The sequence below is a fragment of the Choristoneura fumiferana genome, chromosome 2 (genome assembly GCF_025370935.1).
Source record: "Choristoneura fumiferana chromosome 2, NRCan_CFum_1, whole genome shotgun sequence".
Taxonomy (NCBI): Eukaryota; Metazoa; Arthropoda; class Insecta; order Lepidoptera; family Tortricidae; genus Choristoneura; species Choristoneura fumiferana.
The window spans coordinates 7,966,831-7,989,837 of NC_133473.1; the positions used below are offsets into that span (position 1 = coordinate 7,966,831).

Below are 23,007 nucleotides of genomic sequence, written 5' to 3' on the forward strand. Positions count from 1 at the left end.
CTAACTTTGAAAAGTTAAAAACACTATCAACGTAATAATAACTAACTTTGAAAAGTTAAAAACACTATCAACATAATAATAACCAACTTAGAAAAGTAAAAAATACTACCAACGTAATAATAACCAACTTTAAAAAGTTAAAAACACTATCAACGTAATAATAACCAACTTAGAAAAATTAAAAGCACTATCAACATAATAATAGCCAACTTAGAAAATTTAAAAACACTATCAACGTAATAATAACCTACTTAAAAAAGTTGAAAACCCCCGACATCGTTATTTCAAAGTTCGATATCTCTAAAGAAATATAGCTAAAATCCACCGCAAGAAAACTGGCTTTTGCATTAAAAAATCGCATCGAAATCGGTCCAACCGTTTTAGAGCTACGACACCACAGACAGACATTGGCGTCAAACTTATAAACACCCCTCTTTACGTCGGTGGTTAAAAATAAAAGCCTGAACAGATAATAAATAATTCAGTACCTAACAAAAAGAAACCAACGATTTCTTAGATTAACATTTGACCTCCGATTTATCCCAACATGTCTCAAGTTTATTGATTGGCATCCCCATGAATAATGGACTGTGCTCCGACAAGTGATTGAAGTGAAGTGTCGTACCCAACTAAGTCCGATGAGGCAAACACAAATTACTAAACTTTAACCGACAGCGACAAAAGGCCCTGGTTTTGAAGCCACAACAATTACTCTAACTTCATTTAATAACTACATTCGACCAGCGGATGCAAAATTACCATTCAGGTGTACAGAAGTTACACAAAGCTGTCTTAGATCTTCATTTATACTCGAGTCCAAAATCAGGCGTACTAGATTGACAACTGAAAATGTTACCAGTCACAGCAAAAAAAATGGGCATAGGAACATGTCGATATAACCTTGTGTAGACGCGAAATAAAAATGCTTGTCACTTTTGGACTTTATTTTCATAGCTTTAGGCCTGAAAACGACAAAAAGGATAACAACAAATAATAACGTAACGAAAATTTCACAATAACGGAAATAGTTCCAAGTAAGCCGATGGCAGTTAAGTCGAATAACATACCTATATGAAATGTCAATAAAACAAAATGGCCGATGGCGTCCTTCCCGATGTTCAAAATTTTTTTTTAAATGTTTCAAAAAAGTGCACGACAGTTACGTCTATGCAACACATAACATAAATAATTATGTTTATCATGCCGAACCTTCTTCCTTCACTTTCAAATAAATCGGTATTGGCTCTGTGAACGACATCAGCGCCACCTAGCGTCCGCAACTTTTATGGCTCTGATGCTGACGTTTTGAAATTTCATCGCGACATTGTGACAAAAATCAAACCTATAACGTATTAATTTATAATACAAAATTACTGTGATACCGTGATTTGGGTGGACAAAAGGTTGTGAATTCATTTTTGGTCATTAAAATTAAATGAGGTAAGTAAAATTTATTCAAAAAGTGTGTTTTATTTTCGTTATGTCAGGGTTTGTATACTTCATGTTTAGTTGTACTTTTACTGTAAAACGAAAAGATAAAGCTATCTTATTGGTTTCTTTGAGTAAAAGTAAAATTATATAATTGTTCTTATATCGCTAGTAATAAATTAAATATCGTTTTCGGACAAAATGAGTATCATTTTGAAGACCGGTTTTGTGAGTATCACTCAATATAAAATTTCAACCACAAACCGTTTCACAAAGAAAATGGTTGCTGGACATGTCCGAGATGTAGAGGAATTAAAAACAAAACAGGGGCAGTGTTCAATAATTCAAGCTCGCATCATAATTCAAACATCTATTACTAAAATTAGGTAGGTAGTTAAAGCCTATACAAATTGCTTTGTTAATGACAGATTCATATGAGTATAACAGATGACAGAGCCAGAACTATTTCTACTTTTGGCCACCATGAGCGCTGCGATAGATTTCATCACCCCCACCTAGTACTTCGCACCCTCCCAATATACTTCATGTCACATAGACCCGCAATGTACCGGCCGGCATTTATAAATTTATGAAAATATTCGAAATACATAATTTAAGGGACTGTTTCACCATCCATTGATTAGTGTTAACTGACGGTTAAATGTGACACCGTCTCCGTCTATTCGAACAAAACAAATAGAGATGGCATCACAGTAATGTTTTTTCACAATCCTCCATTTTGATTTAAGCTTTTCTAGATTAAATGAAATTATCAAATTAAGATCCGTTTTTGAGAAACCGTAGCAATTCGAGGCGGAGAGCTGTGAAGCCATCCAAATCATTAATTAAACCAAAGTGAAGTGAAGCAGTTTCTCCTTTGAGCTTTTCTATCTAGAGTTTTCATTCAGTTAGTAATAGTCACGTAATAGTAATAAATATGTACGTGTACCTACTAAAAAATAAGTAACGTCATCAAATATTTAATGATACTTAGTACCTATACTATCTGTGGGATCCTGTAATTGGCTCTGTGTTGCTATTCCTACTACATAATATGTTGTGTTTTTAGCTGTTGTTTCTCCTTAAATAATTAAATAAATATCGGATAACTCACGTCTGAAATCGAGCTTGACAAGTTTTCGGCGCACGTGCAAGTCGAGTGCGCGTGTTGCAGCAGCCGCCAAGTCGCGTTGATCCTAAATGAAGGGCTATGGATTAGCCCGAAACATGTCGACCTAAACTTTATTTCAGACGTGAGTTATCCGATATACTATCAATTAATATGAGTGAGTCTCACGGTACTTTCATGTGACGTCATCAAGTTTTCCCTTGCTTGCGTGATGTCACTAAACGAATGATACAGCAGCAAAAATGACAAAGTTTCCACATTTTCTTAATCCGTTTATAAATTGAAAGGAAACGAGCCAGTTCAAATCACAAAAGCGGAACGAAACAATTGTTTAACTTCGTTACTTACTTTTTTAAACAAACGGATTTTTTCATTGCAAAAGTGTTTTTCAGTGACAGCCACGGTTTTCATTGTTTCACTGTAATATTTTCGCTCTAGCTCGCTGGGGCATGATTCCAGAGTTGGCTGTTTTGTTTGCACAAGTAAAGGAGAATAAGGCTCTCAAGATGGTGATATTACAAAAAACGTGAATGTACCGCTGTTAGAGGTGACAAACTACAAGCGAACGGAAAACAAACAGTGGGTATAACTGTGTAAGAAGGAAGGAAGTTAAAATTCTTGATGAGAAGCATTGGCTAAATATATGTACAGTATATTTATGATTGGTTTTTTGGAGTTTTTTTGTATTTTTTATTCCATACCATATCGATATGGTTTCACGGGATACCCGTAAAAGTAACAAATTTGGAGTTGAAATAAAAAATACAAAAAGACTCCAAAAAACCAATCATAATTTGATTGCTTAGTAGCGACATCTCTTGTCTGGGTGAGCGGTTGGTTCCGAAAGAGTGTGACGTCTCTCGATGAGAGCGGATCATAGATGTCGCTAGTGCTGCTGCATAAGTAGCGTAGTAGAAATAAGCAACCTGAGATATGTATGCATAGGAAAAATTCGTGTCTACATTCCTGTACAGCGGAGGTGTAGGGGTTATAGCACGCAGCACGGATTGCTGAGGACCTGGGTTCGATTCCCAGCGCTGGTCTCTTTTTCTGGTTTTTCTGTGCATCCATGTCTCAGTTTGTATTTTCGGTACAGTATATTTCTACTAATACGTAGTATATTTCTACTAATACGTCAAATTTTAATGGCCGTTGGGACCGAAAAGTTTTCGAATGGAGCCCGCGGATCGGCAAGTTTGGCGTCCACCAACGAGACGAACGGATGAACTGGTCAAAACCGCAGTTTCACGGTGGATGCAGGCCGCTTCTAACTGAAGCCTGTGGGAGGCCGATGTTTACCTTTACCGGCCCGAATTTTATTTGCCCGAATTTCACTTGCCATACCAACGTTTGCCACAAAATATATAGAACCATGCTGTTTTCAAGATTTTTTAAATGTCATCATATAGAATGCAGTAGGTTAGGTTCGATAAATTTAATATCAACTCTGAAGAAATTACTATTTCAGAAATAAATTACTTTAAGGCAAATGAAAATTCTAGAAAACGATACCTTCTCCATCCTGACCCTGTCAAGCGCATTAAGAAACGAGAAGATGCGAAGAATTTGCTTAATAAAAGAAAGAAGAAAAAAAGTCCAATTTTGAAATGGCTCCCGCTCTTCCCCGATACCGCATCCTTAATTTCCAAGAGCACTAGTCTACACAGAGACACCGCGGCAAGAGCTTTTCATTAGAGTGCATATTCGGAAGGGAAAATGCAATTTCCCAGGCGAGCGCGAATTGTGCCACTAGGGATGGGATTCCTGTTGTAATAAACAAGTTTTTGTTGTACACAATGAGACAGAGTTTGAAACTGTGCATATAAAGAAATTAAGGATGGCAAAATGTGTGCCACAATGAAACGTACCTACAGCAAAATGTTCCCTTTGCAACTCTTGCTTTATTATGCTAGTAATGATATAACATTGCATTAGATTCGTTAAGTTTTTTTTTCTATAAGTATACAAAAAAAAATCCTGACCTGACCGACTATCTTGTCAACCTGGGCGACCGCTAGCCAATCTGGCCTCAAATCTGGCGCTAGTCAATCGATGGACCTGTCTAGTGAATCTGAAATTTCACATTTATTTTTGTCCTAAATGGCGCTGACAAGGAATTCTGTAATTGAAGCAAAGCCGTAGGTGCAATTTAAGCTAGTGAAATCATAGTTTGTGAAATAATTATAACAGAACGTAAAGAGATCTAAGAATAGCACTCCCTTTCCCCAAGATTATTGTAGAATTTAGAAATAAGTATTTTTTAATTTTTAATAAAATAAATACTTACAAACTTTGAAATATTATTCTTGTAATACAGCTGCTTATTAATTCTGAAGTAAAAACAAAAAAGAATTTAGTGTTTCGTTGACCGTAACCGTATCGTAATAAAAAAGCTCATGGTCGATTAGATTAAATTTTCTCCGCTCTGAAGTGTCTGCGAGAAGGGGAGAGAACACTTTAAGTTAGGAGCTTTCTCGAATTCCTGTAATTTATTACACCGGCATGCGCTGAGCGATCACATTTTTCACTCTGGCAATTTTATCCGACCAATCATTGGCCGGAGACTACTTTTTACGCCAGTCTTTATCTACGGTGCCATTCTTTATGAGCTCAATGAGATGGACACGAAAACAGACCGGACGGTAGGTAGATAAATTTATATTAAGTATGTATTATTTCGCTGACATTTGTTTTCTTTGCTTTTTTGCGTTATTGATAGAAATTACTGTATACGCGTGGGAACTATGGCCCAAGCCCTCTTGTTCTGAGAGGAGGCCTGTGCCCAGCAGTGGGACGTATATAGGCTGGGATGATGACTGTATACGAGTATACAACAAGTAATTTCCTTCAATTTACTGCTGTACACTTTTTCACGCGAGATAAAGTTATTGATAGTTAGTTATTTTACGCAATAAGCAGGAAAAAGAGAATAATGCATAACAATCAGACGTAGATATATTATTATATATCTTAAGTAAATTGTAGTTGTTTAAAAATTGATACCTACTGACATTATTTTTTGTCTTTACAAACCTCGTTCTATACCGATAGTAGGTATAAGAGAAGAGACAATAATAATAATAAATTGCCTGTAAATACAGAATAACTACTACTACATATGCAATTCTGAGTTGAGTTCTCGATAATCCATTGTATACATTGCTAATAAGTGACACCTAAGGTGACACTAATAGCTAAGAAAACTCCGTAAATTATGTACTTACAAGTCCTACTTTCAAATCGTTCATAGTTTAAATGATACATACTATACTAAACTATGTAAACAACTTTTTCATATTGACTCAAGCCCTGAATAAGCTGAATTCGATTTCACACCTGTTTCAATTTACGCATAGGGCTTAGAAATCAATTTCGCCTTCGGGCCCAATTTACTAACCTTTTATGAGTCGACGAACACTGCCTGATATTAAATGTAATGGAATTCTTTTTTCCCTTTCGTGAAAGAAACATTCTTTCGTTTGGGTCGAAAATACGACCCTTTCTCGGTTTGGTTCAACGAACAAAATTGTAAACAAATAGGTAAGTAAAATGAACCCGACAAAATTGGTTTCCACGTGCTTGTAAATACATATTTTGCGATACATATTTACATAGGTGCTCGGTGTTTAGTCGACAGTTGAAAAATAAACAGGGCTCTGTGCTTTGTAAAGTTAATATTGACACTGTAAAATACCTTATGATAGGTTTTTTTTATAAATAAACTACTTTTTGACATTAAATGGCATAATTATAGATGCATTCAAAAAGTAAATACTTATTACTAATTCTATATAGACTATATGAACAGTCGTGAACGTCAAATACATACAAACGTTTTTACCCGAGTGCGAAGAAGGAGGGTTATGTGTTTGGCGCGTATTTTTTATTATTACTTATTACCTACTATTTTATTAATAATCAGACGCTCAAAGACCGCCCAAGTTTTTGCGGTAGCACGGTAACACCTACGTTTACTACAGTAGAGTAAAAAACCGGCAAAGTGCGAGTCGAACTGGCGCATGAAGGGATCCGTACCATTATCTATACAACATTAGACATTAGCAAAAAAACGGCATAAAACAAGTTTGTTGTATGGGAGCCCTTAAATATTTATTTTATTTTAATTTAATTATTTATTTTTAAATTGAATAGTTATACAACCAAAGATTGTGCGAATATTTCAAGCGTCTACCGGTTGCCGTTATTAATATCAAGCGAAAAAAACGGCAATACAATCACCACCTTTGTTGTATGAGAGCCCCCTTAAATATTTATTTTATTATGTTTTTAGTATTTGTTGTTATAGCGGCCACAGTGTAGTACATAATCTGTGAAAAATTCTAGTGTCTAACTATTACGACTCAAGAGATACTCGTAGAGCCTTACTACTCGTACTCATGCAATGTAGTATAGCGCAAGCAAGAACTCTCTTCCTCTAAGCGCTAAGTAATATAAAAATTACATCGTTGTTAATTCTCTATTTGCCTGCTTCTCAAATTGCCAATCAAACTTCCGAGGCTCCGTGAATACCTACTATTATGAAGTTGGGAGAAGAAATTAGGTATTCATTTAAGAAATTATCGATTTCAGGACGGTCGCAGCACCGAAATCAATTTTGTCACAGGAAATAATTGCCCGTTTTGTTCGTTTGTTCACCTTTTGACGTCATTAAACGGCTTCATAAATAAAAAATAAAAAATTCGAACTTTTCATGTCGGTTTGATTCTTGGAGTGAAAATAATTAGAGAAAGGCAGGTAATATTGTAAAATTATTCATCATCCCAGCGTATACTCGTATACATGCCACTGCTGGGCATAGGCCTTCTCTCAGAATAAGAGGTCTTAGGCCGTAGTTCCCAAGTGAACCCAGTGCAGATTGGCAACTTCACACATAACATTGAATTGCTTCGCAGATTTGTGCAGGTTCCCTTCACCGTAACGGTCGTGGTTAATTTCAAATGTAATTTCGAAAAAATCAGAAGAGCAAGCCCCATTTCGAACCCATGATTCTCTGATTGAGAGGCCATTATATAGGTCAAACCAATAGGCCATGCACCACGGCATATTACCTCGCATAAATGATTTTGTGTCTGGAACTGGGCAGGCACTATTCATCATGAAATGTTTGTAGGTGACGCCGTTGAATTTGTAAAAAATCTACAAATTTCGTAAAACTGGGTGCTGTTGGTTGAATAACGCGGTTTGAGCGTGGCTACAATTAAATATGAGCGTTTTTAAATAAAATTTACGAGTGTTTGCTTTGATCTTTGAAGTGTGCAATATAGAAGCCATATCACGTTACAGCCAGTCGTACTCTATGAGTTTCCGGAAGCAAATTTTGCTTTTTATCCTAACGGGACACGGGAGTTAACGCGGTTTCTAAGAACAAAGATTCAAATTGCGTCTCCTTGAACTAGAAAAATAGATTAACGGGCACTGAGCTTCTAGCGCTAATCAATTTTAGGTGTTCTATATATTCAACGTTTTAAACTTTCGTGATTTTCATTCTTTTTGAGATCAAGTGCGGGTTGTTCGAAGGACTCGCGCTGCTAAGCAGACTTGACACCCCACACTTCAGTCTACTCGTGACCACGGCTACTGTAATGTGGTCGAAACGTCGAGGTAAATATTAAACGTGTGATAAGTCCCGTTTGTGTTAATTAGACTTTATTCTATTTACATTCACTCGTGGAGTCGTAGATAGTGGGGAAAGCGCAGCGGCTCAAGATAGGTTGGTCAGGACGCGCGTATTTTTAATGTAGGTATTTTCTTTATTATGTATTATTTTAAAAAAATACGTATTTTAAATATGTTACTTGTACACGCGATAGCAAACATGCAGGTTTCTTATAATTTAAAAACTCATGACCTATTTATGCCGTACCTATAAGGGTTTATTTTGTTTTTTAGACACGAATTTAGTTTTTTTTTTTCTATTGAGAACGAACTATAGGTAGAGGCATTCACGATGACGCGTGCCGTGGTTCTTATTACAATGTCATTAATGGCTAATTTTGACACAGGTAATCGTGTTTCTACTGCTTATGATTTATAGAGTAAATAAATCCTCAAATATCTTACATGAGTTTCGCGCGCTCTTAACAGCAGACAGCTAGCTATCAGACACATTTAAACGTCGAGAATTGCGAGTTCACGAATCCGATAATTCAATACGCGGCGGTTTTCAGGTCATACTCCAAACTACTGACGTCTGCAACTGACAATCGATATCAACGGTTTCAAACCTAGGGGTAATTACCCCTAAAGTGTAAAACTGTGTCACTTGAATACAAACGCGACGGAAAACTCGCACTGCACTTGTTATTTAAGAATAAATGACCTGTATGCCCGCATGAGGCTGACATAGTCACATTTGGTGTACTAAAGCCTAATTATTAAAATATAAGATAAAAAAAACCTGCTACTTTTAAGGGGTAAATTTCAAATAAAATTAAGGAATCACTGATCTTCGCTTCTTTTACAGTCAAAGAAACTGAATCACGTCCCGGACTAGAACCTATTCACAATCAATTTCACTGATATTTGAAGAGGTAAGATTTCAAGCCGTTACAAGATTTAGCTTCTATGACGAATTGTATTTACAATGACGGACAGTATTTAAACATTTAACATTCCGTACTATAAATCCAAATCTTTTAAAGCAAACCTTACTGAACCAAATTTCACGTGTTAGTGCAATTCGACGTCAATATAACAGATCCGGGTACAGCGCTCAGGCCCAGTCGCTCACAAAGGCTTTTGCTATCGACAACGAGTTTCGAGGGCCGTTAACTAACCCCTACAGCCTCTCGTTGCAATTGGGTCAGCATTAAATCATAACTAGGTATATCACGAGCACAGTCCCGGAGACTGGACCCAGCACGCTTGATTATTCTTATGCTAGCTAGCTTTGCATGAGCTAGGTATTTAGATTTATTATTTATTTACATTAAAATTCCATGATTCATTTACGTAGCGTGAAGACACGAAAAATATAATGAACATTTGTGTTTATGCGTATCTAAACTTAGCGGTTGAGTCGTAAAAAATATGAGTTTTTCTTATTCTAGAGTTCCAAATTCGTCCAAATCTATTGTGGCCTTTTAGTGCGAAAAATAATATTTAAATATACAAGTAATTTTATTAATTTTAAATTTTGACGTCAATAGACTTGCTAATGTGTTCAATTTGTGTGCCCGACTAGTGACCCTCAAAATACACAGTACCATCACTAGTGGGGCAGAAGTCCAAGCTGTAGAGGCGCATTGTGATCCTTATATTCACTACTTTGCCCGCGACTTCGCCCGTGTGGAATTCGGTTATCGCGCGCTGTTCCCTCGGGAACTGTGCTTTTTTTTCGGGATAGAATGTAGCCTATGTCGCTCTCTGGCCCTCTATGCCAAAAATCCGTCGCTCAGTTTCGACGTGAAAGACGGACAAACATACAAACACACGCACACTTTCGCATTTATAATATTAGTATGGAATGGATACTCACGCGCTAATCAGATGTACATGCGGAATCGAGGGGGGGCGGGTGTGACGGGCGGGGGGTAGCGGCGCGTGCGCCGGCCCGCCGGGGTACAGCACGGGCTGGAGGGAGAGAGAACCGCCGAGCGATAGAGATGGCGGACTGGACAACCTGCGAACAATATCATATTTAAAATAAGAGTGAGTCATCAATATGTGTTTCATGATATCAGAAAGGAGTGTAAAACAGGTATTACCTACATACAATTTAACCATATGATCCCATCGGAAACGAAGCTTACTTAATTAACTCAAAGTAGTAACTACGAGTAAGTATACTTAATAACATTATTCGCAGCTCTGAGCAACTGATCAATTTCGCGCAAATCTCAATTAAGCTAGCTCACCGAGTCTGAAGCGGAAACGCTATTTTCGTAATAGTACAAGCTATGAACTGTCTGTGCACACAAATACGTAAACAAATAAACAAACACGGATTGCCGGATTAGTCCTGTCCTGCAAATTACTGTGAGATTTCGCAGCCGTACGTAGACTGAATACACAAGTTCGCCAAACAAGGGAATCGTCTGAAGCTTAGAGGTGAATGTTTCTTTAATTAATGTTTTGGGCTCCTGCGACTTATTTGTTACTTTGCATTTTGCTTCTTTAAGGACAGTTTTAATAAATGAGAATCAATTGGCAGAGCTCAATCAAGGGGAGATAAACTTAATAAAATGATGTTAAGTGTTGAACTTTGATAAATCAAAAACCTGACTGCATTAAATAAAAACTAAAAAGAAAAAAAAACTAGTAATCTAGAACTCTGTTAAGTAAATTAAAGTCCATCAATCGGGACACATTCGAAATCGTGACGGGCTCAAAAACTCCCGATAATGGTTCCCGACTGTTGAACTTTTATTTAACTTACATTGTTTGTTGTTGTTTTTATTTCATGTAAATCTTTCTAGTTCATTTTGGTCCACTTCCATGCTCAAGAAACATAATTTTTCTTCGGACAGTGCGGTAAAAAACATTTAGAAGTTTAAAATGAAAAGGACATCGCCAAATAAGCCAAAACATTTTTTTATGCTTTTATCGAAAAATATTTTTTGACACAAACTAAATTTAATTCATTACTACCCTACCTTTACCTAAGAGTGAACATTGATTTGATAAGGAATTTAAATTAACACAATGTCACAAAACCAGTGAGCAATATTTGTAACCACAGCAATGTGTCAAGTCAAGATTGGTCTAATTAAGCGAACAACCGAAGCATTTCAGGCTTAATTCGGCAATCTGCTAAAATACGCCTCGATTCAATAGCTCGTACGGATTTAACTGTCATAAATTCATATCGATGTTTTTTTAATGACAGGCTTTTATTGTTTACGACATGTTGTTGCACAATATACCTCGAGGCAGGCTTTTTTTATACGAGTTTTCATTAGAAAGTGAAAACATGATATTTCTCGACTTCTTTTTACCTATGCTACATTAATTTTGATGTGGAGTTGTAGAAAACAAATGTGTTTTGTTCACGTTATCATCATTCCTTCGAAATTTTGAAATAGCACTTTCCATGAAAAGAAATAATGGCGAAAATTCTCAAGAAAAATATGGTATTGAAATCCTTACTGAAACATTTTCAATCATTCAACTTTCACTTTGACTTTTCAAAGCGAAAATTCATCATTTGGCTTGATCTAACCCCGAATGGAGCTTAATAGAGAGGGTTCTGTAATACCCGTAAATTGTAACCATCATTTCCTATGGCGAAGTTTACCCGCCATTATTCAGTTTTTAAGCTTCCCTGGGGCCCTATTCAGAGTTCATTACAATCTAGTTAGCCGTTGCATTGTACACAGAAACGAACTTAATTATAAAACAAAGCCGCGCATACGACCTTTATTACGCCAATTATAACCCTTCAACCAACGAAATAAAAAAAATACTATTTATCATCGCTTCCTCATTTTATTTTGTTGATGCTTGCTGTGTGACACCACCATCCATCTTGTAAGTAAAATAGTCGAGTTTTATCTAGGCCAACACCACTTTTTATAAATTTAACTATGTTTAATTCGAAATACCTATTTCACATACATATTATACCTATTTTACATGTAAACACTTAGGTAATTAATTACACATAGTTAACAAGTGAAAAATAATAAAAAGTAGACAAAAAGTAACAGAACGGTGGATTTATTTTTTAAACAGTTCTTCTCCAACTAGCATAGACAGAATAAAGACAAAAAAATATGGCCGGACGACGAACTTAACTCTACTACCTACTGCACAGGCAACGTCTGCAACGTCTTCTAAGTCGCTACACTCTTTGTCGTGGTTGTTGGTTGAGAATTAGTGGTAAACCTTCATGGCGACTATTTGAGGAAAATAGTGTGACCCCAACATATAGCCCCAAATTATAACTTACTTCATCGGCGACTCCATATGAACCCGATGCGAGGAGCACGACGGCGCAGGTTGCGGATGCGGCGGCAGCGGCGGGGGACTGCTGTGCCGGCTCAGCGTCTCCGGAGACACCAGGGCAGCCCCGGGTGATGCCGGACTCGGGAGTGGGGGCGCGGAGCCCCCAGACTCGCGGCTCGAGCCGAACGTAGCCCGGGACACGTGGGAGCCCCCCGACATATTGTTCGCCGGGATTGAGTAGCAACTGAAACAAATGAAAAAAAATTAAACGATAACGTAATGAGAAATGATAGAATGAAAGAATTATTATGTTTTATAATAGGTACATTTTGCTAACATAATGCCGTGGCGAATTTTTCAAATGAAATAACGGTGGTGACAATTTAAGGCTCACGATTCATTCATTAAAGTCATTAAAACTAATCTGTGGGTCGCGACCCCCCGCGGGGTCATGGTATCTTTATAATATCTACTCTCACCGTTATTGTCTATGATTATTCAATGTATGTATTATCAATGTAAGATAATAAGTACAAATAACCGTAAGTGGAGGTAAGCAGGGGGTCGCCAAATAATTTTCACACCAAGGGGGCCGCGTAATGAAAAAGTTTTAAAAACACTGAACTATATCAAGTGTTGATTTTATCATGTCTACTTATGTAAAATTTCACGTTGTCAGCTTGCATTTGAATTCTGAAGATTCATTAATCACAATTTATATTTCAACGCATTCAAAAAATTTAAAAGAATCAAACGGTATTTTTAATGTAGCCAAACGTGTTCTGTATATTTTTCTTTGTGGGTACTTATAACATGATACGCAAGCAAAGACTGTGTAACGCAAAACATAATAACCTAACCAACTTAAAAAAGTCAAAACAACCACAACATTATCATTTCAAAGTTTAATATCTCTAAAACGGATGAACCGATTTTAATTACACATGGACACACATAGGTACACATGGACTCAGAGAGGTCAGCAATGAGCTAGCTGTTCCGTACCACCGAACTGCCGCATTTAAGGGTAGTTTTAAATACACTGCCACGAAGTGTTGGAATAACTTGCCTCCGCCATTCAAAAAATTAGTCACTATTAGTAATTTTAAGTTTAAACTTAGTGCATATTTAATTAATTTGCAAAAAGCACTCCCCGCAGGTGGGAAGGCTACTTATTCATATCTCTAACACGAATACTAACCTTCTTTTTGACTTTTAATCAGACTTGCGTTTGGTTTCTACATATTTAATCACAGATTATAAGCTATTGTTGTTCTTCGTCAAATGTTTTTATTTTCTGTAAATTATGTGTTATTTTAAGTTCGATGTCGAAATAAAGTTATGTCTATGTCTATGTCTAATTAAACATAGCTAAGAACCATCGTAAGGAAACTCGCTTTCATATAAAAAACAAAAAAAAACATCGAAATCGTTCTATCCGTTTGAGAGCTACGATGCCAGAGACAAACAAAAAGACCGACAGATAAACAGACAGACATTGCGTTTTTAAACATATAACACTCCTCTTTTTGCTTCGGGAGTTATAAACAGTAAAAATAAGGATGAACAACACACACAAACAAATAAACATTACGCCTGTATTCCGAAATGGGGTAGGCAGAGCACACGAAACGTTACGGCTTCGGAGCCACTTTTAGCAATTTTAGCTTTTAAGTTAAGGATGAAATAAACTGAAAAAAAAGGTTATACCCAAGCGATGAATATTACAACAAGGCAAGTTTTCTTTAAAAACTCGTCAATGCTATGAAAACTCTTGAAGACATTTCGGACACAAAGGCACGTCCACAAAAGAAAACTTAAAAAGTTTCCTTTGAGTTACTTAAGAATTTTGAATGACCTAAATTACAAGTCACTTTCGTTCCGTTGCGGTAAACTTTACACTCGATGTATTTTTTGTACCTATTTCATACTTTATAGAGTATATAACATTTTTACGTTAAATATGGTTAAACCTTAGTTACCGTTACATCAGTATGGAGAGCTTCCTCTGGTTATGTGTGAAATAGTAGTCTTTCACATAGGTACCTACTCCTGGTTATTATTACAATCATGCATAAAATAACACAACACAAATTCATCAAATTGAACTAATTAGTGCACAGGGGATTTGCGATTCGAAGCCCATTCTATGCATTACACATTCACAATGATGGTGAAAATTATTACAATTCAATTATTAAAACATACATATTACTATGCGACACAAACCAGACGGCAGCTCTGTTAAATTAGTTTATCGAAACCGAACTTTTTAATCGACAAATCGGCAACAGTAGGTATTAAATTTGCTAACGAAGAAATCCTAACAATACCTAATAATAATTATTTTCTCTTATATTGGTTAAAAGTAGACTTCTAAACTATTAAGAAGTAAGTACCTACTAACCTAGAGGAACCATACTAACGTAACGTAAATAGTAGTAAGTAACGTAACGTAACCGCAGCTACCTAGTGCGTGCCTACTTAGCCCTAAATAACAAAAAAAATAGGTACTGTGATTCTACTTTCCGAGGTCCACTTTACCTAAGTTAGGTACAGCTACGAGTATTACCTAATAGGTATACCTTAGTTAAGATCATCTGGGCCTATACATACATCCCACTATATTTATACAGGGCACAGACAGTCTTTTTTTATTGTGTATATGTATGTAGGGTATTACTTACTTATAGCCACTGAATGGGAGCTTTTATCTTTTTAAGAACACGGAATCGGGACCAATAAAAATAAACTATTTATTGAAATCATCTCGATTTCGAGATTTTAAACCAAGTCGTACCTACCCACATTCAAAGTATCTCGTATTCAATTATGTATATTCGTGAAATACTGACAGTTAAATAATGTAAACATCCGTACTCGAATATAACTATTGCGGACGTATTGACGGCGCAGCCACAAAGTCATCTCACGTCTTATTTACACATGTAAATAGACCTGTCATCGTTAGACATCCAATAATAATCCTGCGTTACCGCCTGATGGCTCGGCAGCTTGCCGCATAGTCGATTACTGGGGTAGGAGCTTGCAAAATTGATAGCTCCTGACCCAAATCACGGAACAAGATCTGAACATAACTTTTACAAGGGGCTCTCTACGAGAAAATTCTCCGAGGAACGCTCCAGTAAGTTTTTACGGAAAATATAAGGATTTTAATTTTAATAATAGCCTCACTCAGAATCACGGGCTGGGTACAGACTCTTTTTTTAACAAACTTAGTGCTTAAGACCTAGACGTGGTTGACCTGCTTTGTTATTTTAGATATTATTTCAAAATTCTTAGAATTAAGCCGTTATTCTTAGTGTTAATTCGTCCTTTATAAAGTACGCGGCTCCTGAGCCCTCAGGAGGATCAAATTGACACCTGGCTTTAATTAAAAAGATCCAGTGCGTATTTCCGTTTATTCGTTCAATTCGTACCTTTTGCTTGATGGTCAGAGCAATATTAAAAATTCCTTGGTTTCAAAAGAATATTTTCCTTTTAAGCCAAGTAGAAACGATGAAATTAGATTTTTAACGACTCTTATATTAACAACAATCATTATCACAACATTGTTTTCACTTCTCATGCTCGTAAAGTTTTTGTTTATGCTGGATCTAGGCGATATAAAATGACTTTATATGCTCTAGTGCATAAAATAAAATCTTTGGTAGTTTAAAAAATGACGTGTAAAAGTGGCCATTGCGGCCGATTTACTGAATAAATGATTTTGATTTTTTGTCAAAGACCAAGGTAATCAGGTGTCAACAGCCACAAACAAAAATGTTTCTAAATATGTTTTTTGATAATTTTTCATTTATATAAAACTAAAAATCAATAAAAAAAAATAGAGAAAACTAAAAAAAATATAGTAGAAAGTGAACAATTGTTTCCACTGTTCCTATTTCATTTCCTCGCAATATAAGTGAAAATCAGAGTGTCAAACTCGAGCATTAAACCCATTTTCCCCTCGACGTGTCTATCCACCCTCGGCGTGTCTATCCACCCGGCTCGGTGACTATATGAACGTCTTGGGTAAATGGCTCGCTTTATGCTCTTGTTGTCCAATCTACTATTTTCAAATAGCCAATAACTTTGTATACTTATGTGATACACAAAAAGCAGGAAGAAGACAGTATTTTACGATAAGTATTCAATCCCTAAAGCCACCTTTGAAGAGTATAATGTATTTTCCATCACATGTACATATCTTATCACTTTAAAGCTTTTATATATTAAAGATTATTTAGGTAAAGGAAAAGTTGTTATAAACCGATCTCTCTACCTGGATAAGCTACCTACTTTAGTAAAATTGATGAACATTATCTGTACTTATACTTATTACCTTTCGACAAGTAAATAAAATAAATATGCTTACATGTAAGATGAATTTGCTTTAATATCTGCCTCAGCGGAGCGTGCAAAAATATCTGACACGTTCTTCCGGCCCTAGAAATAGAGTCGTATCAGATATTTATGCACGCTTGTTGTGTCAGATATTGGTGCTGGTGACTGTACAGTACCTATTACCGCGTAATATAAGCTTTACTCTTTGCTATTCGCATCGTATTGGGTCTATCACGTGATAAACGATATATATATCTCTTTCGCACTCCCAGATATTTCGGAAAATAAGGCAAAGTCAACTCCAATCTTACATAGATATACCTAATTGTTTTGTAAACCTGCATTAAAATTTGACACAACGGAGCGTGCAAAAATATCTGAGACGTCCTGCCGGCCGGCTTGTATCAGATATTTTTGCACGTTTTGCTGATATTGATGCTGGTGACTGTACTACCTGAAAATTAAAACGAAATCTTTAATCATATTTATTCCGTACTAGCTGCTGCCCGTAACTTCGTCTGCGTCACGAGGAAGCTTTGCGCTTTCCCTAGATAAAACGTATCCTTTATTAGATAGTATTACCTTTCTATTAGTGTAATAATTTTTAGAATTGAAGGTAAGGTCGGAGAACAGATAGCCGTTGGGGCCTAGAAGTTCTCGAATGAAGACCGCGAATCAGCCAGCGCAGCCTAGGACGTATGACCTGGTTAAAGCCACGAGTTCACGGTACATGCGTCATGCAGGCCGCTTCCAACCAAAGCAACTGAAGGTCTATGAGGAGGCTTATGGCCAAAAGTAGACGTCCCGCGGCTTATATGATGATGATGAAGTTAAGGTTAAATTTTAACTTACTCGTATTAGTACAGAATTATTCGGCTTAGATGGGTGTAATGAGTTCTAGATTTAATAAAGGGACGCAGACAGAACCATTACGGTATTTGACAACTCCTGATTTTGCCATATCTTAATATTATTATGAAAATATAGATATACAGATAGTGTTCAGCGAAGGGAAAATTTAAATCGGTTGAAAATTGGATTTACAGTGATTTTTTGAAAAATCTATATACCTGTCTCTTTCTCAAACGCTTTTCTCTATGCAGCAAGTATGGCGGTACTGGCGTGTGACGTCACATGCCAGTATATCATTCTCTGTCTAATCTTGAATTTCAAACCTTTATAACTTTGTTATTTGTAAAGGTAGCTTAAAAATTGTTTTTCTATTCGATAACAGGCATTGTGTAGTTTTAATTTATAAAACATATATTATACAAAATAGTCAAATACCGTATTAAAATGAGCTGCGTAACTAATACGTAATTAACAAAGCGACTGAGACGAACCGCATTAATAGTTTATGAGATGATGATGTACCAACCTCCGTTCTATTTCGGCAAGGATCGCTAAAATAATTAGGAGATTGATATCTTGTTTTTAGAGGATAGTTTTGCATTCATAATTGATTTATAATTGCCCTTCAAAGCACCAGGATTTAGGGAACAGAGAGATTAAATGTATACCGGGTGTGGCCTGTAACATGAGCAAATAATTACAACATAGATCGTACTGGTCAAACTGAACAGCATTAGTTCAGCATTTATTTTTATTAAACTTTAAAGTTTGTTCGAAGAAGCATTGTAAAGCAAAATGACGTCAGTTGGGTTCTAGGATGGCGTACATTGAATTTACGTTTAAGTTTATTAGAAAAAAAAAACAAAAGCTAAGTTTTGATTTTAATAAAGTGGTGCTATGATTACCCAATTATATACCGGTGACCTATAGTCTCTGTTCTTAATATTATCCCCGGTTCTGGGCCACACACTGTACATTAATATTTTGTAACTTCTGCTAAGTACATTTTTATTCAGAAAAAACCGGATGTTGTCCTTTGTCTGCTTATGAAAACGTCTGTTGCAGTTTGCAACGCCGATGAGTGAATTGGAACAAGAAAAATTACCAAGTACGTAACGGCCGCCACGCGCAGTGTAGGGTTCCGTACTAATATGCGGCAAATATTCAAATAATTAATTTTGATCAACTTATTTCTCGGGACAGTCTTCCTTTCAAATTCGTTATATGTAAGTATGTAAGTATGTTTTCAAGCCACCTGTTGCAGTATCCCATACACTTGACCGTCATAAAAATGATTGGTTTTTTGGGGTCTTTTTGTATTTTTTTTTATTTCAACTCCAAATTTGTTACTTTTACGGGTATCCCGTGAAACCATATCGAAAATACAAACTGAGACATGGATGCACAGAAAAACCATGTCTCAGTTTGTATTTTCGATACGTCATAAAAATGATCACTTTAAATCTTAATATTCTGCAAACGGATCCCTAAATCGAAAAATGCAAATAAAAAACCTACAAAATTATATTCTACAATATGGATTTAGACGAGATAAACCAATGAATACTGGGAAGAGCTAAGAAAATCGGATGAAACATTTATTCTGACATACTTATTTCAATGTTTTTACTGTTTTACGATGCTTTCGTTTGTACTTTATGAGTCATGGTGTTAATCTGATGCTGATGAAAACTTTTAACCTTATTTCATCCACTGATGCTGTTCGTGTCTAAAAGATGCCCTCATATTAAAAACATTCTTCGGACTCAAATTGAAATAAGAACGTTCGTTTGGAACGCAACGGAGACTTCGTAAATCGAATCGCAGACGCCGCCGACCGAACGCCATTTCCTCGTCAATATAGCGTTCGATTTCCGCCCGTCCCGTAAAACGGTTTACCGGATTACATGCAACGTTTATTTTAATCAGCCCAACGCTGAACGCTCTCTGGGTAGAGATCATGGGATCAAACTGTGATCGTGTTCGAACACCAACAACAAGCAAAATTACCTTTTAGGTAAGGGATTGTGAATTTGGAACGAATTAAAAGTGATTCGATTACAGTTGTTTTCGGCATATTTAACTTGGTAAATTGTTGTTTACTGTTTGTTTCCTTAAACTAAGCTACAATCATTTTAAAAGTAATATTTGATTAAGTACTTATCTCTATTCTTAGTGTTATTTGTAAGTAGATAACAATCACCTGTATCTACCACAACGTTAGACGAAAGCATACCCATAATGGCGGCATCATACAAAAACTTTCTACTAAATTTCAAGATTTCCGTATACGTCTGTCATAATAATAATAATAGTTTGAATGATGACAAAAAAATCACCTTGTAGGTATGTTCAATTATTAGGTGAGATTTGAGTTTTAATTAATATTACTATTATTCGTATTCTAAGCCAAAGGCAAAACAAAGACGAATCAAAACTTCGACGTTATAATACTCAGTTCAAATTCTGCAACACACGTAACTTACTGCAACTGCATTATCCGATTTGCAGTCCGATGCAAGTTCCTCTCTTCACTTACAGGTAAGTTCATTATCAGATCTACGTCTAAGTGACTAACTAACTTATTAGTAGCTGACTAAGTTATCAGTTGGAATTAGATGCAAGTAAATTGTATGTGCAATTTTGCACTTAATAAAGTTAGATATTGCGTAAAGTCCAATCAATATACTACACTAAATGTGCGTCAGCAAATAGACGCCCACCGCCCAGCTGTATCTTCACACCATTGTAATACGATTACAAAAACGCTGACAAATACCACATTATCCGTCCGATAGGTACCCACGGGACAAATTAAGTTTTAATTATTTCTATACAATCGTCCGCTGGGATGTTCTATCGAATCAATTACAATCCTTCCACACAACGGATTCGGTAATCGCAATCCCACATGGATGGGTATGGATGGAAATTAAATGTAGCACGCACTGTGAACAATGGAAGAGAGATTGACGTTGGAATATTTCATGATTATTCTCGTATCCAATGTGTCAGAGCCGACAACGTCGGTATTCACTTTAATATTTGCACGTTCCGGCCCCAAAAAATTACGATTATTTTCGAAGAATATTTTTAAATTCCAGTTTGACTACAGTACAACAGCAAGATTACACATTAAAGCATTGCGTTGAGTTCAAGCACACATTGACAAAGTAGCACGGATTCAAATGACATACTGGACATATCTTTTACGGAATGAGTACCACATCAAAGATAATTGTTATTTACATACCTTGGCAAACATGACAAAAAAATATTAAACTCTGAAATATAATATTAGTTTGTTGAATAATTATTCTGAGTCTCACTTAGTTTCAGAACAAACATGTCTTTAAACATCAACCAGGCAATATTTCTTAAGATTTTAACAAATTTATCCATGTAATATGTAATATAGGATATTCTATTTCTGTTTCTAAAGCTACGAGTACCTACATCTCCACCGAGAGGTAAGGAGAAGACTAGTGATTTACCACAAAAGAATATTCAACAAGGGAGCACGTTGATTGCATATTTTGTAACACAAAGCGTCCTGCAACTTAGAATTTGTTTCGCTAAGCAGCTACGGCAACCCTCAAACTTTCACCGTCGACAAATTTTCCGCGCAAACATCTTTATCTCCTTCGAGTTGTGTGGTTTGAAACACCGCTGTAAATGTTTATAGTCTACTGCTGCAAGTTGCAGGATAATCGCGTTGGGAGTTTTAGCGTTAACTACGCTTCTATACAATGGTTATTAATACCCCGTTCTATAGGTTTTGTGTTGTTTTCTTGGCAAATGTGGACAAATGTATGACAATATCTCCCAAAAATTTTTGATTGAACTCTCAATAGTCGAGATAAGACATTATATTTTTCATACAAATATCTGTCTCGACCGTGAATCGTAATCGAACCCTTTGTAGTCTGGTTCTCTAACCACTCGGCTATCCGATGATCAGATGTTTAATCACTAGATTATTATGGCAAGAAAAAAAGGTCTCTCAAGTAACCAGATTCGTTCAATCAAATCAGCTAAATAACTTCCCAGCACGAACAAGAGACTATCCTCTAATTACAGTAAAACCACTCTCCTCTTGTCTCGGGATTTTGTTTCAAGTACATGACACAAATTGGACGGGGCACCTACGCTCCATAAGTGGACTTCACATTTCTTGCGGATTTTATCTCCATTTTTTTCTGACGCAGCGACGCGTGGCACTGACAGGAGGTCAACTCAATATGAAATAGGCACGCAACAAAATGTGCTTGTTTACGGTATAGAAATAAAAAAATATTTCTTTGAAAGGGGTGATATCTGAAATCACGCCCCTAGAAATAACATTGAAAATAACTTTAAATAAAATACCTACCATTGTGTAGTTTCAATGTGTAAAAAGCACAATCATCTCCTATCTCGTGCCAAAGCATGCGATTGTTTTTTTTTCAAAGGACCTCGGACCTAAAGTATGAAGAATGTGGTTTTAGTTAAATATCCTTAGATTTTGATATGTTATATACTGTCCCGGGGCCTTTGAATGAAATCAACATTGAAGGGTTCCTTCTTTTTAGTATAAAATCATCTAAATTAGACTACTAAAAAGTTATACGAAATCATTAATAAAAAAAAATTGGTTATACATACGCGTCCACTTGAGGGACTATTTTTGTCAGTTACAATGGTGAAAATCTGTACAAATCTGTAAATTTACAGCTTGAGTACCTATACAATGTACCTAATGTGTGCGTGTGTTTAATTAAATTATATTTGACAATGTTCGGTTTCTTTTGATTATTTGTATTTATTTGTGGTATGATTTGTTATTTTATTTAATTTGTCATTTTTGTTTTATTTAGTTAGGATTTATCTTTAGTTTATTAGGTAATGTGTAAGTTATAAAATTTAAAAATGTCTTACCTATATAATTAGGTATTTATTTAAGCAGCAGCAAGAGTACCGTACAATTATCAGACTCAATTAATTGTAATTTAATATGATGTATATCTTTTCACTACTATTCTTAATTCTTTTTTGGTCTCGTAGGCGGTTAAACGTGAAAATTTGATTTTCGAGTCAACATTATTCTTAGATAGCTCATTCATCCAATTTATTTTTATTTAAAACGCTTAAAATCCCCAAATTGTCTTCTTTTAACTTCCTTTAAACAGAAATTAAAGCTGGAACTTCAGCAGTTAAACCCTGACTGCGTAATACGAAAATACAAAAATTCAAAGTTAAATGTTGATCTCCACATCCGATAAGATTTGTGGATTATTTTGCTGCACAGACGACGGCAGTTTTGTCAAAAACAATAGAATAAACTCCCTACTAACTTATTCGATATC

At 35.9% G+C, this 23,007-nt stretch overlaps 1 protein-coding gene across 2 annotated transcripts in view; it reads right to left on the bottom strand.

Annotated features, from left to right (window-relative positions):
- The window catches only part of LOC141442075 (proton channel OtopLc-like), a 129,061-nt gene that overhangs the window by 39,935 nt on the left and 66,119 nt on the right, over positions 1-23,007 (bottom strand). For both annotated transcript variants that reach the window (XM_074106988.1, XM_074106995.1), the window contains 2 exons: positions 12,468-12,707; positions 10,056-10,199 (listed from right to left, as the gene is read on the bottom strand). In XM_074106988.1, coding sequence (XP_073963089.1) covers positions 10,056-10,199; positions 12,468-12,707 — 384 coding nt within the window. The remainder of the gene's footprint in view (positions 1-10,055; positions 10,200-12,467; positions 12,708-23,007) is intronic.